This window comes from Cebidichthys violaceus, unplaced genomic scaffold, assembly GCF_023349555.1.
Source record: "Cebidichthys violaceus isolate CVI_PGR_0920_01 unplaced genomic scaffold, fCebVio1.0.p SCAF_6, whole genome shotgun sequence".
NCBI lineage: Eukaryota > Metazoa > Chordata > Actinopteri > Perciformes > Stichaeidae > Cebidichthys > Cebidichthys violaceus.
Window position 1 is genome coordinate 4326844 of NW_027176816.1, and position 13801 is coordinate 4340644.

General features: G+C 40.5%; 2 protein-coding genes across 5 annotated transcripts; one reads left to right on the forward strand and one right to left on the reverse strand.

Moving 5' to 3' along the window:
- Positions 1–47: 47 nt before the first annotated feature.
- Positions 48–4835, reverse strand: LOC137889565 (F-actin-capping protein subunit alpha-1-like). Its single transcript, XM_068733479.1, has 10 exons — positions 4604–4835; positions 3196–3259; positions 3054–3105; positions 2866–2929; positions 2566–2772; positions 2407–2486; positions 2084–2162; positions 1921–1992; positions 1700–1762; positions 48–1553 (listed from the first exon to the last, which is right to left on the reverse strand). The coding sequence occupies exons 1-10, from the start codon at positions 4640–4642 to the stop codon at positions 1413–1415; spliced, it is 861 nt and encodes a 286-aa protein (XP_068589580.1). The 5' UTR covers positions 4643–4835; the 3' UTR covers positions 48–1412.
- A 362-nt stretch (positions 4836–5197) lies between these two features.
- apeh (acylaminoacyl-peptide hydrolase) lies at positions 5198–13316 on the forward strand. Of its 4 annotated transcripts, none has more exons than XM_068732796.1 (23): positions 5198–5284; positions 5772–5901; positions 6001–6127; positions 6245–6332; positions 6517–6592; positions 6693–6784; positions 7511–7585; positions 7708–7845; positions 7959–8050; positions 8134–8174; positions 8286–8407; positions 8613–8673; positions 8897–8994; positions 9140–9191; positions 9344–9432; positions 9596–9734; positions 10331–10414; positions 10767–10847; positions 11449–11537; positions 11862–12052; positions 12317–12419; positions 12506–12612; positions 12718–13316. In XM_068732796.1, the coding sequence occupies exons 1-23, from the start codon at positions 5273–5275 to the stop codon at positions 12821–12823; spliced, it is 2193 nt and encodes a 730-aa protein (XP_068588897.1). In that variant the 5' UTR covers positions 5198–5272; the 3' UTR covers positions 12824–13316. The 4 variants fall into 4 exon arrangements, with proteins under 4 accessions (XP_068588897.1, XP_068588895.1, XP_068588896.1 ...); XM_068732794.1 differs by having other exon boundaries at positions 5207–5284; positions 5670–5901; XM_068732795.1 differs by lacking the exon at positions 5198–5284 and having other exon boundaries at positions 5524–5901; positions 12718–12825; positions 12930–13316.
- The last annotated feature ends 485 nt before the right edge of the window (positions 13317–13801 follow it).

The following is a 13801-nucleotide window of genomic DNA, read 5'->3' on the forward strand; positions in this document are numbered from 1 at the left end:
AACATGTCCTTCAAAAAAAAAATCGCTTAAAATAACAATCTAGCCAGGATGTTCAATCCATTTATTTTACAACAGAATGGGGCAGTACAGTCTTAAACTTTATAACTGATCGGCACACAGTTGTAGTATAGTGTGAGGGTTGAACACAGCACATTGTATAGCTAACAAGTAACTGATCCAGAGTCAGCCTACTTAGACATTATGCAACACAACCAGTATGATATGGCCCTACAGAAGTCATGTAACGTATATATAGTATCTTGCCTTACATGGCAACTGCTTTGCATTCACTTGGCATTGACCAATACAGTTTGTTACAGTTAAGAGTGCAATATTCTAAGACTCAACAAAAACCAGCATATTAAAATAGAAATTTGCATACATGGGAGGATGGAGTTCTTTACCATAGGAAAGACATTTTGGCAAATAAATCTTGGTTAGTATGAGTATGTTCTCCTTTCACAAAGGAAAAGCTGTACAGCAATGGAGGTGGTGTTGCCAAAGTAACAGAACAGAGAATGCATTAAAGATGCAACAGCATAGAAGTTGCTTTATCTTAATTCAGTCATCGTTGCTTGCATGGGTGGAGACACATACAGAAAACAAGCTAACACTCCCTCAGCCCTGACAGACACACAGGTTTACAGTGCAGGAACAGAGCTATGCTGAGGATCATGCCACTCATACATGTTAACAGGTAGAAATACTGTCAATTTCATTAGCAACATATAACATAACTAGAAGTTGTCAGTTTAGGATTACTATAAGCTTGGTACCAGTTACAATGTCAGCTGACTGCTATTCATTTTCCTGTCAATGTCCCGATTTTACTGATTCCTCCGATTTACAATTCTACCATGCATGACAACTACAATGGAACAAAAATCGTATTTCCCTGTGCTAAATCAAACCCTGATATGTGATGGTGTGCTTAAGTCCCCTCATCAGATGCCTTGTGCCTTCCTGGTCCTTTACTCTAAGTGCTGAGATCTCCACTGTGACGTGATCACAGTCCTGCATGAGTCTAATTAAGGAAAAATATTGTGACTTGTGACACCTGAATCTCGGGTGGTCTAAGATTACTTATACAGCAGAAGAGAGATCTACTTCTTTTATGTAGCGGTCCTGAGCATAGCCCTGCACACTGACCCAACACAACTCTTTCACGACACACACCTAGAAGTAACCACTTTCTCCAAACCACGATTATCTTCATAACCGCAACTTCCTCACAGCAGACGGATATCGGTGCCTTATAGTCTGCAGATCTTCAGTTATACTTTTTTGTTTGTTTTTATTAATTCCTTGCCCCATCCTGATATAGCTTTGCTTTGGTTAGTCCTTGCGCATGTATATGCGGGTTCTTGGGCCCAGTGGAGTGTGCGACTCTCTGGTAAGTCCCTGACCTTCCACTAGGCATTCTGCATCTCCTTGCCAATTTTGTAACTGAGGATCTTATTCCAGTCGATCTTAGTGCGTGTGACAGGCAGCTGGCGACGCAGGGCCTTAAAGGTGGTGTCAGACATGGTCTGGTAGTTCTCACTGATTGCAGTCTAAAGGCAAAAAAAAGGGGGGGAAATAAAGTAAAACATTTTTACATTTTCTAATCTCAAAATGTTTCTTTATGCACATTTTGATCAAAGTAACACCTGTGATTTTAAACAGTATATAAACGGGTAGTCAATGAAAAGTTGCTTACCTGGTAATCGTTTTCTGCGTTCTCAATAATGTCGACAAATTCCTTGGTTGTCTGGCTTTCATTCTGTATCAAAAACACATAGTCATCACCGTGTATCCGAGGACCTCCTCTACATACTCAGAGATGACACAGTCAGTCTCAAACTTTGTCAGCAGCAAAAGGTTTATTATGAGCAGTTTAAAAGACTGCAGGAGAGCTCATGTATAACATGTTCTACTTACAGTCACTGGTATTGATTCCTCTACCTCCTTGTGGCTGACCAGCTGCACATTCCCATCTTCATAATAGTGCACCTGGAGGCAGAGGAACAACTTTGTTAATAAGCTGGAGGTTTTTTTGTATCATTTGTCATTTCTGCAGATGAGCGCACTGAATTAAATTCACCTGGATTTTCAACACTCCCACCACCTGAGCAGTGGACTGACCGATGGTGAGCTTCCACTCTGATCTACAGCGACCATTCCTGTGTTAGAGAACAGAAGCCCAACATTACAAACAAACAGACAGCAGCAGCAGCAGCAGCAGCAGGCTGAATAGAACTGACAGACCAATTATTTCACTTTAACCACAAATAAAAAAAATAAATACACAAAACTGGTCATTGATAACCTTTGTGATGAAGCTATGTTAAAAGAATTAGCAACATATCCTTCTACATATATTCAGATAAGCTTCTAAACTGTTTTTATGCGGGGAGGTGACTGTACCAGAAGTTCTTGGGTTGAAACTGATGTCCTTCAATGCAGGCTATGATTGTTTGCTGACCATCAACTGTTTTCCCATAAACCTGCAACACAGAGATGGTAGAGGTAAAATGTAGTCTATTGCTTAGATGACCATTTTGTCACAATTGTCGTGCACCTTACCGTGCAGACTCCAGTCGGGTAGTGCTCTTTGACGTAGGCACTGAGGGAGGTATCGCAGGCATCTCTCCAGCTTCTCAGGGCCGTCTCTCCTTCAAACGGCTGCACGTCGCTCACCTCTTTTCTGAGGTGGTCAAAGCGGAACGCCAAATGGTTGCGGGGGTCCAGGAAACGTCCCTGGCCTAAGTCACCATGCTCTGTGATCAGGACCTATCAATAAGGGAGAGGACAGACTGAAAAAGGTCTGGCTTTGACACGTGGCTCTTCTGGGATGAACAGGAAAGACTCAAGGATGAAACATACCGGCTCATCGTAGCCCTCTAGTTTAGCAGGAGTAAACTGATCCATGTTGTACTGGGCAAAGGAGCTAGACAGATCACACAAGCACACAAACTTTTTTTCTAATATATTAACCACACATTTTTGTTTTTAATTGTGTAAATAATGAGAATTTGAATTTCTGACGTTTATCTTAACTAAGTGTTACTTACTGTGAGGCCCCCTCCCTGAGGAGATTGTCATTGTTGAGAAGAAGCCGCACATCTAGGAAGACAAAAAGAAACTATGCATTGCATTGCTCTTAAAAGATACATTATTACCATGTGCATCGTGTCATACTCAGCTACTTCTTACCATTGAAGACCTCATTGAACTCTCCCGGGGGGGCATGAGTCACAAAGTTGGCCGCTATGCGAACCTATGGAAGCAAATTAAGCGCAACAAATTAATTAAGTTATCATGATACTATGACTTGCTGTATGAATCAATTTAAAGAGAGATGCTACAAACTCATATTTTACATATAATTAGGGTTTTCACTCCTCAATAAGAAAAAAAACAATGTGTACTCAAACTTCAATAAGCCTACCATCAAAAAAATAAAAATGTACTACCAATTGTGTTAGTAATTTGGCATCCAGTTGTAGCCTTATCATATTGCCATAGCTGATACTAATTTTGCAATGACAGTGAGCCTTTCTCCTATGATGAAACCAGCTTAACATTTTTGGTTTACTAGGAATGACTATAGTATCTTAATTACAAAATTAAAGTCACTTGACAATAACAAAAAATAGCAGCAAGCATGTTTTAGGAAAAAGTTAACTTCAGAGAGTATAATTGACATACGTATTATAAAAACAGCTCTTGTAATTTGCAAGGAAATAAAGGAATACTCCTCAAGACACTGCTTTGTGAACACAGAATGGGTACTGCATTATAAACGAGTGATCTAGACTCATGTGTCATGTCGCTGTAAAATCATGCCATCATTGTGCCCTCAATGTTCCAGTTAAACGACAATAGAGCTTAATCTCAAACATCTCTCGATTCTATCGGGAGAATGTCGCCACTCTCGTTTCTAGCTTTGACACCTCCCTGTGTGTTGGTATTACGGTTGTTGTTGTTGTTGTTGTTGTTGTTTTATGTGGTAACGTTACACGTAAAATGTAATTCTGCAACATCTGCCATTCATAATAATTAGTGCTTTGCCTCCAACTAACGTGTTCAGCTGCCACTGGTATGGTGTCACTATCAGGCTCCATCTAGATTATAGGAAGCCTTATTCTGACCTGAAGCTCGTGTGTGGTTAGCAAGTATTTGAGCTGCAACTGAATATGTTTGACCCAGAAATCCAAAGCGAAGTAACGGTAGCCGCTACTGTTAGCTAACATGAGAAGAAGGCGTAGCACACATTGTAATTAGTGCAGACTGGGATGAACATTGCAATCCGACTTTTTGTAAATGTGCGTCGATACTTCGATTTCTATTAATCTAGGAAACGTTACAACCACTAAAGAGTTTTCAGTGGCTAAACCGCTCTTCCAGCTTCTGATTTCGCGGCTAGCTCAACTGTGCGCTTTAACTAGCATTGGCTAGCTAGTGGTAGCTTAAAAACACTAGTTCATCACTTTGATACGTGAACAAAAACTGTCACTCTTTCCAAAACTTAGCCGGTAGGTTCGTGTGCACATTTAACACGCGTAGCTCTCTACAAATGAGAGTAAATAGCGCTGAGCAAAGAATAAAATAGTCTTCAAACCTTCTCGTCATCTGACAGCGGCTCCTCAAAGTCAGCCATCTTGGCTCTTTGTGACCCCACCTACTCCAGCTGACTGACACAAGCAGCGCTGGTTGTCATTTACACATACGACAATTTAATAAATACAAATCAGAAAGTCATTTTAAATCACGTCTCATAAGATGCTTATATTACCGTGCTTCGACAGTGAATGCCACACACTAAATTCAATAACTTTGCACACGGCATAAACTCAATGTGAAACACTCTCAAGATTACGGTTTTAAAACGCAAGAGGGCGTATAAACTCAGTTATTTAATTAGTATATTGCTTCCTGTTGGGTGTTGTAGAGGTGACGTTCCTACGAAATAAAAGTACTGGCATGTGTGACTATTATTCTAAACTGTTCTATATGATGAACTATGTTCATATGTGACTGTCTTATTTTTTAAATTACTATGTGTCATTTATTTATAATTGTTTTTAAATATTCGTTCCTAAATTCCGGTGTTTTGTTCATCCAGGAACTGCTCAACAGGGATTTTATCTTATTTTTTAAGTTGAAACCGGAAGCTGAAACAGTAACGTTTATTTTTAGTTAACTTTGTACGGGAGCATCTTAACTACTCTATTGTGCTCTCAATTGCTTTGCAGACCGACGAGACACACACACACACACCGTCGTTATCATGAAGTCACAGGTATGATTCCACTTTACTGACTACTTATTCTTTGCTACATATCCTACAAAAAATAAACCTCACATTGGTGCTTATATAGCTAAAGCTGGCGTTAATTACGCTGTCATTGTTTTTGATAATAGCTCAGTTAACGTTAGCCAGCTTTTAAAATCAAACTAGCAAACTGACACTTGGTCGTCCGGTTGTTTTCCGTCAGCTCCCACAGGAAGTTCCTGCTCAAACACTGCTATAAACAAACCAGTCTGTTCACTTGGTTGCTTTCTGTTTCACGCAGCGATCGCTTCACTTGTTAGCATATAACAGATTCGGCTAATGTTTATGAACTAACCTCTGTTTTTTGGTGATAAACTATGTTAACTTTACAAACTTATGTGTGACTGGTTAGCTTCCTAGCTAGGTCATGAGGAAGGCGTTGTTCGCTGCTGGACAGTTCGTATCATTGAGACGTAACGTCAGTGCGATGAGTTATTCTGTGGCTTGTCGTCAGGTGATGACCAACCCTGAGGACATTGCCAGGCTCTACAAAGAACTGAGTCTCTTCCCTTCTCTGGGCAGAGCAGACGTGGGACCTGTCGTCACCTCCCAGTATGGAGGCAAATACAGCAACGTCTACACAGGTACTCAACATACACACATACTAAGATCATCAGATCTCTGCAGGATCATTGATGACATTTTGTTTAAATGTTTTTTTGTTGTTGTTTTTTTTTTTGCAGAATGGAGCCAGCGTGATCTGGACAGGATTGAGAATGTCAAGTTTTGCCGACAATACATTGTATTCCACGATGACAAGTCGGTGGTCTACTCTGGAGCCTCAGGAAACTGCACTGAAATCAAAGGACAGTATGTAAACATTTATTATTAAACAGTTATTTTGGTAGGAGTGGGCTTGAATATGTTGTCATGCATCTAACCCCGAGCAAACTGAACAATGTCTCGTTAATATGTTTGCCCTGTCAGGGTGCTAAGTAAGGATTCCCCCTCAGGTGAGATGAAGGCCGTTGTCAGAGAGTGCACAATCAAAGGAGAGGACAAACAGTTTCTGGAGGTGTGTGGCTGTCCCTCACCCACTGTACCAAACATGTTGCTTTATTTATGGCCCCCTTTATGATGCTCACCTGTATTACTGTACATTTCTGTATTCCACCAGGAGGTTTAAAACCTCATGTAACTTTGCACTTCGAATCCAAGATCTTTGACTTTCCTCCCCGGACCTCTTTGTGACCCTTCAGATCTGGACTAAAAACATCAAGATGAAAAGCATCAATCTAACAGCCTTAAAGAAGCATGGCAAAGTCTATGAAGATGGTGAGTTAACTGCACTATTTATCCGACTATTTTCGTTTGTTAACCGATTTCTTTGAAACCAGTCAAGGTGAGAATCACGCTGTGTTTTGTATATTTGTAGATCAGTTTGGCTGCTTGGTTTGGTCCCACTCTGAGACCCACCTCTTGTATGTAGCAGAGAGGAAGAGACCGAAGGCGGAATCCTTCTTCCAGGTCTGTCTGCAACTCTATATTTGAGGGTAAATCAGTACCGAATCACATGGGGCAGAGAACTGCTCCTCTGCTTTCTAAAGGTTGCAAATAACACATTTAGTTTCTCCCCGAGGTCACTGCTGGGGTTGTCTTCAATACTGCCCAGAGCATAGCAAACAGTCAAGGCAATTTTATCTATCTATATATTAGCCAATATCACAAATTTGCTTCGAGGGGATTTACAATCTGCACAGCATACGACATCCTCTATCCTTAGATCCTCAATTCACAGAAGTAAAAACTCCTAAAAAACATCCTTTAAGAAGCTACATGGTGCATAAATTGCCTTGTTGTTGTTTCAAGTTGCTAGCTATTCTGTGGTTCTCTGTAAAGATTTTGATAAGATAGCTTTTAATACATGCTGGATGATACCAAATGACCTCGTTGGTGGACTAATGGCCTCAGCAGATGCACACTCAGCAAACCTGATCAAATATATTTCAAAGGTTGTTGCACACCATTTGTTTTAAGCTTATTGCTCAATCGTAAATGCATGGCAAACCTTCGGCATTTTGTGAATGGTATCATTTTGAATGCACCCCAGGTATTTTCCATCGACAACACTGATTGGGATGTGGCCATAAGAGTAGTGAAGCAAGTTTTCTACCCTTTTGTGATTGGTGTAATAGATCGGTCAGAGTAGTAGGCAAAAACTCGTTGTTCTGTGTTTCATTATCTCTCTTCTAGAGTGAGTCACCAGAGTTGTCTTCTATTGGGGACGAGGACGAAACCATGAGAGTGGACAAAAAAGAGGCTGTAAAGGTGAATGCAGATCATTCTTTTGAAACGCAGGGGATTTTCGTTAATCAAAGGTTCAAATTCAACATTCTTAGGTTACATTCCACTCTAGTTTAACTTGTGTTCTTGCTTTCTTACCCCTGCAGGGGGAGCAATTTGTCTTATATGAGGACTGGGGAGAGGCTCTGGTTGGTAAGAGCCGTCCAGTGCTTTGTGTTTTGGACATCGAGGGGGACAACGTCTCTGTGTTGGAGGGGGTCCCTGAAGACATCTCACCTGGACAGGTTGGTACAGCAGTTTGTGCATGAATGATGCGTGTTTTGTTGTGCATGTATAGTGTGCTCATACCCTCATACTCCTGTGGTTGCTTTCTCTGTCTGTTAATTTGTCTCTGCAGGCATTTTGGGCTCCAGGTGACACAGGTGTGCTCTTTGTAGGCTGGTGGCATGAGCCTTTCAGAATTGGCCTCAAGTACTGCCCCAACAGGAGGTGATTACTGATCAAAGAGAAGAATTAAAGCTGGCCTATCAGAAGTTACTTCAAGTTATTCATGTCTTCCTTCTCTCCGTCAGGTCATCTTTGTTCTATGCGGATCTTACTGGTGGGGGATGTGGTAAGTGCATTATGAGTATTATTATTATTATTATATTTTAAAAAGATATAGCTCAATTCTGTTATTATTACTGCAAATGTTCATGTGTATTGTATTTGTTGTGTCCCTCAGAACAGCTAACATCAGGCACAAGTGCAGTGTGCTCCCCCAGGCTGAGCCCAGATCAGTGTCGGATCGTCTACCTGGAATGTTCTGTCTTTGGACCACACATGCAGTGCAGCAGGCTCTGTATGGTAAGACAGGATAAGGGCCTCTTCTCCCCATAAGACACAATAACTTTCCATTCTTGCACTGTACTCTGTGAAAAGAATAATTAGGAAGGAATGTTTCTTGACACAATGCACCATCTGCTGTTTTTCTGTTGTGTAGACATGTAGCAGAAATACATTTATGAGTTATACATTTGTTTTCCTCTGTGATTGCATATTTTATTTTTAGTACGACTGGTATACGAAGAAGACTTCAGTGGTGGTGGACGTGGTGAAGAGACCTGGAGAGGGTAAGGAATACTTGATGGTCACGTGAGTGCACCTTTTTCATGCCTCTGGCTAGAGGCCTCATGTTTTCATGTTGTCCATCCATCCGTCCGCACCGAACACGAAATGATGACATTTTGGCCAAACATGAATGTAAACTGAAACTTGAAATAGGCATACAACTGTGAGGCGGTAATTCTAGTTTCATTATATCTCACACTTCTTTGTGCCTGTGTGGCTTTACAGATGGCTTTACTGGTATCTACAGCTCTCAGTTGTCCCCTCAGTGCTGGTCAGCTGACAGTCAGCGTATTATTGTTGCTTGCCCTCAGCGCAGCCGCAAGGTACAGTCAACTCCTGGGAAGTTTCTTGTTATATTGATACAAATCAAACAATATTGATATTTTTTTTTGATTACTGTATGTTTTACACATAAAGTATTTAGACTGAGAAAATGTTATTATTTCTTAACCGTTGTTTCTCTTGTAGGATCTGTTGATGGTGGATGTGAGCACAGGGAGCGTCACCTCTCTGACTTCAGGTGAGTGGCGAGACACATTGATCAGCCTCAGTGTTACTCATGCTCATGTCGTGACAGTCTTGGTTAGTCGGCTACTGCATCAGTGTTCTGCGAAGCTTGGAAATGTTTATTTCAACCTTTTGTGTCTAATGTTGATCTTCGTTTGTCTGTAGAGACCGATGTCGGTAACTGGTGTCTGCTGAACATACAGAGAGATTTGGTGGTGGTCAGCTGCTCCTCTCCAAACTGCCCTCCTAGTCTGGTAGGATGAGTGGTCTTTATTTGATTGTTCATATTTTTATATAGTATGTACCTAATATGCTATTGCAGGAATTACATTTTTGGGTTGGGGTGGGGGTGGGGGGGCTTTATTAGTCAAGAATGTATGTCTTATTCACCTATTGCAATTTGATTTCTTTGTCCAGAGGGTGGGTTTCCTCCCGGCCAGGGATTCTCAGGAGGAAGTGGTCTGGGTTACTTTGGAAGAGTCTCAGACAATGCCAGAAATTGATTGGCAGATCTTGACTTTCACTCCTCCACCAGAGCAAGACAACAGCCAATACCGTAAGAATGCTTTATTAGTATCTCGACAGGATTCCTCACAGAAGGACCTGAAATGCATTGCTTTTCTCTGTCTTCGTCAAATGGTCTGAAGGGATGCCGTTAGGTTTGTCCGCACTCCATTTTGTTTCACATATGTGAAGTGTACAGAATATGTAAGAAACTCCTTCACATGCTCTGCAGTCCAGAGAGTTGAATCATCACCTTTCAAAAAGTGATAATTATAAGGTCTCAAAGTTAAGATCTATTGCAAAGTTACGTAATAAACTAGTCAGGAGGTATATATAATATTTGGGGCTAGAGGTATAGTTAACAGCCACCTGGCTTTTTAAAGAATAAACATAGGCTTAATTTAATCGTGGCTGGGTTTAATACATTTGTACAAAATGATGCGATAGTAATCATGATAGAACAGCAGGCAGTTCTGTTTACAGGAGATGGAGTAAATGAGTTTGCAGGATGAAGCTCCTGTTTTAATTCAGAAAGAATAGTTATGTCCTCAAGTTTATGGAGGGTTAAAATGATTGAGTTGTCTGTGGGAGACATGAAGAACAGCCCATGTAATCTTGTAGGACTAACTATTTCTTTCTATATTCCAGCCGGCCTTGATTTCGAAGCTTTGCTGATCAAACCAAAGGAGGTCCAAGATGGAGTGAAGCTGCCTCTTGTTGTCATTCCTCATGGTTGGTTAATCTCATTATGGTTCTGTAGTCATTATTATTTTTCTAGTGCAAACAAAATCAACACTTAGGCAGTGGTCCATAATTGTTAATTTTAACCTAATGTAGTATCTACAAAAAGCTAAATTAATATAGAAATCCATTTGAAGTGCTGTGACTTCATGCTGAAGTGGAAATTGGATTTGTGTTGGGATTTGTTTCTGTTCAGTCAAGTGCTACTGCTACAGATAACATTGGCAATGCCAATGGTTGTAAGATGTTATATATCAATTTGATGCTACATGCAGTGTTATCTGTGGCATTTTGAGACAAACTGTCAGTCTGTATTTTACATGAACTTGTTTCTTTTACTTAGGCGGGCCTCACTCGGTGTTTGTAGCTGATTGGCTTCTGTCCTCCTCTGTGCTGTGCAGGATGGGCTTTGCTACACTACTGGGTATGTTCATACGTTAATGTGGAGTGCTTTTATGTGAGACACCTGCTCAGAGGTTGCTCATCCACCGATAGAATATGTACTCATGTGTAAAAGGGGATGAGCAAAGTTCACATGCTGTCTCAGAATAGGTTCGGCTTTCAGACTACAAAAAGCATTTATTTCCTGAGTCACTTCACTACGCTTGGCTTAGTTTTTTCTATCTTGTGAACATGTACTCATGTACTTCACAGGCTTAACCAATCATAACTTGCCTGGTTATTTACCAGAGAAAAATGTCTCAATGCAAAACTATAATATCTAGGACTGATACATTGATGGAAATGTGTTTATGTTTTTGGGATTGTCCGTCCATTCCTTCATCTATATATATTCTCGTAAACACAATCTCAGGAACGTCTAGAGGGAATCTCATTACATCTGGCACAAACATCCAAAACACGTTGTTGGCCATAACTCAAGAATTCATATGCTAATTTTGACAATTTCACACAAATGTCTAATAGGATAGAAAGATAGAAGTAATGACATATTGTACAGACTGCAACTTGACTTGTTGGAGACGAGTGGTAATTCTATTTTTGTTTGTTGTTTCTTTGCTTAGTGAACTATCGTGGCTCTCTTGGGTACGGTCAGGACAGTATCCTCTCATTACCTGGCAATGTTGGCAGCCAGGACGTCAAAGATGTTCAAGTAAGAATAAAACATGTTCCTGCTTAAAACGATTAGCACGCTCTTCATGTCATGAAATAGATCTATGAAAGTATCTTTTACTCCTTCTGGTAAAAAATGACTTCCATCGTTGCTCTTTGTGTAAACTTTGTTGATTTTAGTTGCTATTTCTATATTTAGTGGAGGTTAGTTGCCATAGTTTCTGTTTAACGCTCATCAGCAATAGTTTTATTGATTTTTCTTTTTTTTTTGTTCTCGTCCCCCAACTTCTGATTTTCATCTGTCTTCCTTTTTTCTTCACCACAATTGATCTCTCACAGTTTCCTGTGTTTTTCTTTTTACCAGTTTGCTGTTGAAAGTGTTCTGAAAGGCGACCTGTTCGACGTGCAGAAGGTGGCAGTTTCTGGGGGCTCCCATGGTGGTTTCCTGGCCTGTCATCTGATTGGCCAGTACCCAGGGTTCTACAAGGCCTGTGTGGCTCGCAACCCCGTCACCAATTTGGCCTCTATGATTGGCAGCACAGACATCCCGGACTGGTACATCCTGGCATGCACCTTCCCACACCCTTGCCCACCCGTGTTTTCTCATTCTGTGACTGTGCCAGTTGTGCACAACTTTTTGTCTTTGTTGTTTTGTATCATTTGAACCTCTGACATTCCACTCTGACAGCTGTGAGCCAGATAAAGGGCATGTGTCTGCCTCACTGTCAGGAAGGAAGTGTTCAATAATGCATTAACAAAAGACCTCAAAGCATTCTGTTTTTTTCTTCTTTCTGTTGATGTTTGGCTGATATTTTTCAGGTGCATGGTTGAGGCTGGCTACAACTACAGTACAGACTGTCTACCTGACCCTGCTGTTTGGGAACAGATGCTGAACAAGTCCCCCATTAAACTCGTCACACAGGTATAAGTATTTCTGTGTATGTCTGTGCATGTGGCTTCATTGGTGTCGTTACACAATGTAGTAACCTAAGATGATCTCTCATCTAGGTGCAGACCCCTGTATTGCTTACCATAGGGGAAGATGACAAGCGTGTACCCAACAAGCAAGGAATTGAATATTACAGAGCTCTGAAAGCAAAGCAGGTCCCAGTCCGGTAAGCAGCTTGCCTGAGTAACATGTTTTGTTGGTTGTGTCAGATATGCACTGCACAAAGGGCTTTTATTGTTCATTCACTAATGCTCTGGTGTGTGTTATTTAGGATACTGTGGTACCCAGGGAACAATCACTCTCTCTCCAAGGTGGATGCCGAGTCTGATGGCTTTATGAACATCGCTCTGTGGATAATTCAACACATGTGTCAGTGATGGTAAATATCAGATAAATACATAGTGGCGTGCCAATGCTGTTGTTGTTGCTGCTGCAGGGAAAAGACACTATTGTGTATAAGGGATGTTCTGCTCCTGTTTCCAGGACAGTATGATGTCCAATCCAAAGCCAAAGCATTGAACTTGCTCTCCAACCAGAACACACTTTGTATTACTGTCCTTTACTTGTTATCAGCAATCACTTCCAATAAGTGGATGGGAAAATATATTTTAACACAGCACTTGAATAAAAGCAGGTTTTATGCAGCTTTGATTAACCAGAAATACATTTTATTGATACAGTTTTTCCTTTTTTTCTTTTGCAGTCTTTACACACATATACACACAGAAAATACTTCTGTGTGCTAGTTGTGTTTAAAGTTATATTAGCAAAGGAGAATCATTTCATAATGGTTTGTTTTAAAAATAAAATGCTCTTTTGATTTAATGGCTTTCATGATACAGTGCACTTAATAAATTGATTGTAAATCTACTACCAGTGTCGAATGAATTATTACTGTACATAAGCATTTGTTCAGAGTGAAAATGAGTTTTGAAGCATGTGATGAAGTGGTTCCTTATACCTTTTATTTAGAATTGAGGAAGTCACACAATAGACAACACTTTGTCCACCAATAGAAAAAAACATTTTCTCTGTCTGTTTTTTCTTTGGTCCATCTGTACAGTCAGAAAAACAAAGCATTGAGTAATTGTGACTCTTCAAATACTCTGAAGTGGTTATTATACTGTTTATGAATATATATATATTTTTTAATCAGTTGACATAATTTCTGTATCTGTTGCCCTACATGAATTTGACATAGGCCACATGATTTGCTTCGTGCTGTCGTGTATATATGACCATAGGCTTTCACTTCTGCATTCATCTATCCAGTTTCTTGTAACTGCAGTGACATTTAGATACTGTTAATACATCTTTCCTCTCCCCACCTGGACGAAAGATTGCTCCATCTTGCT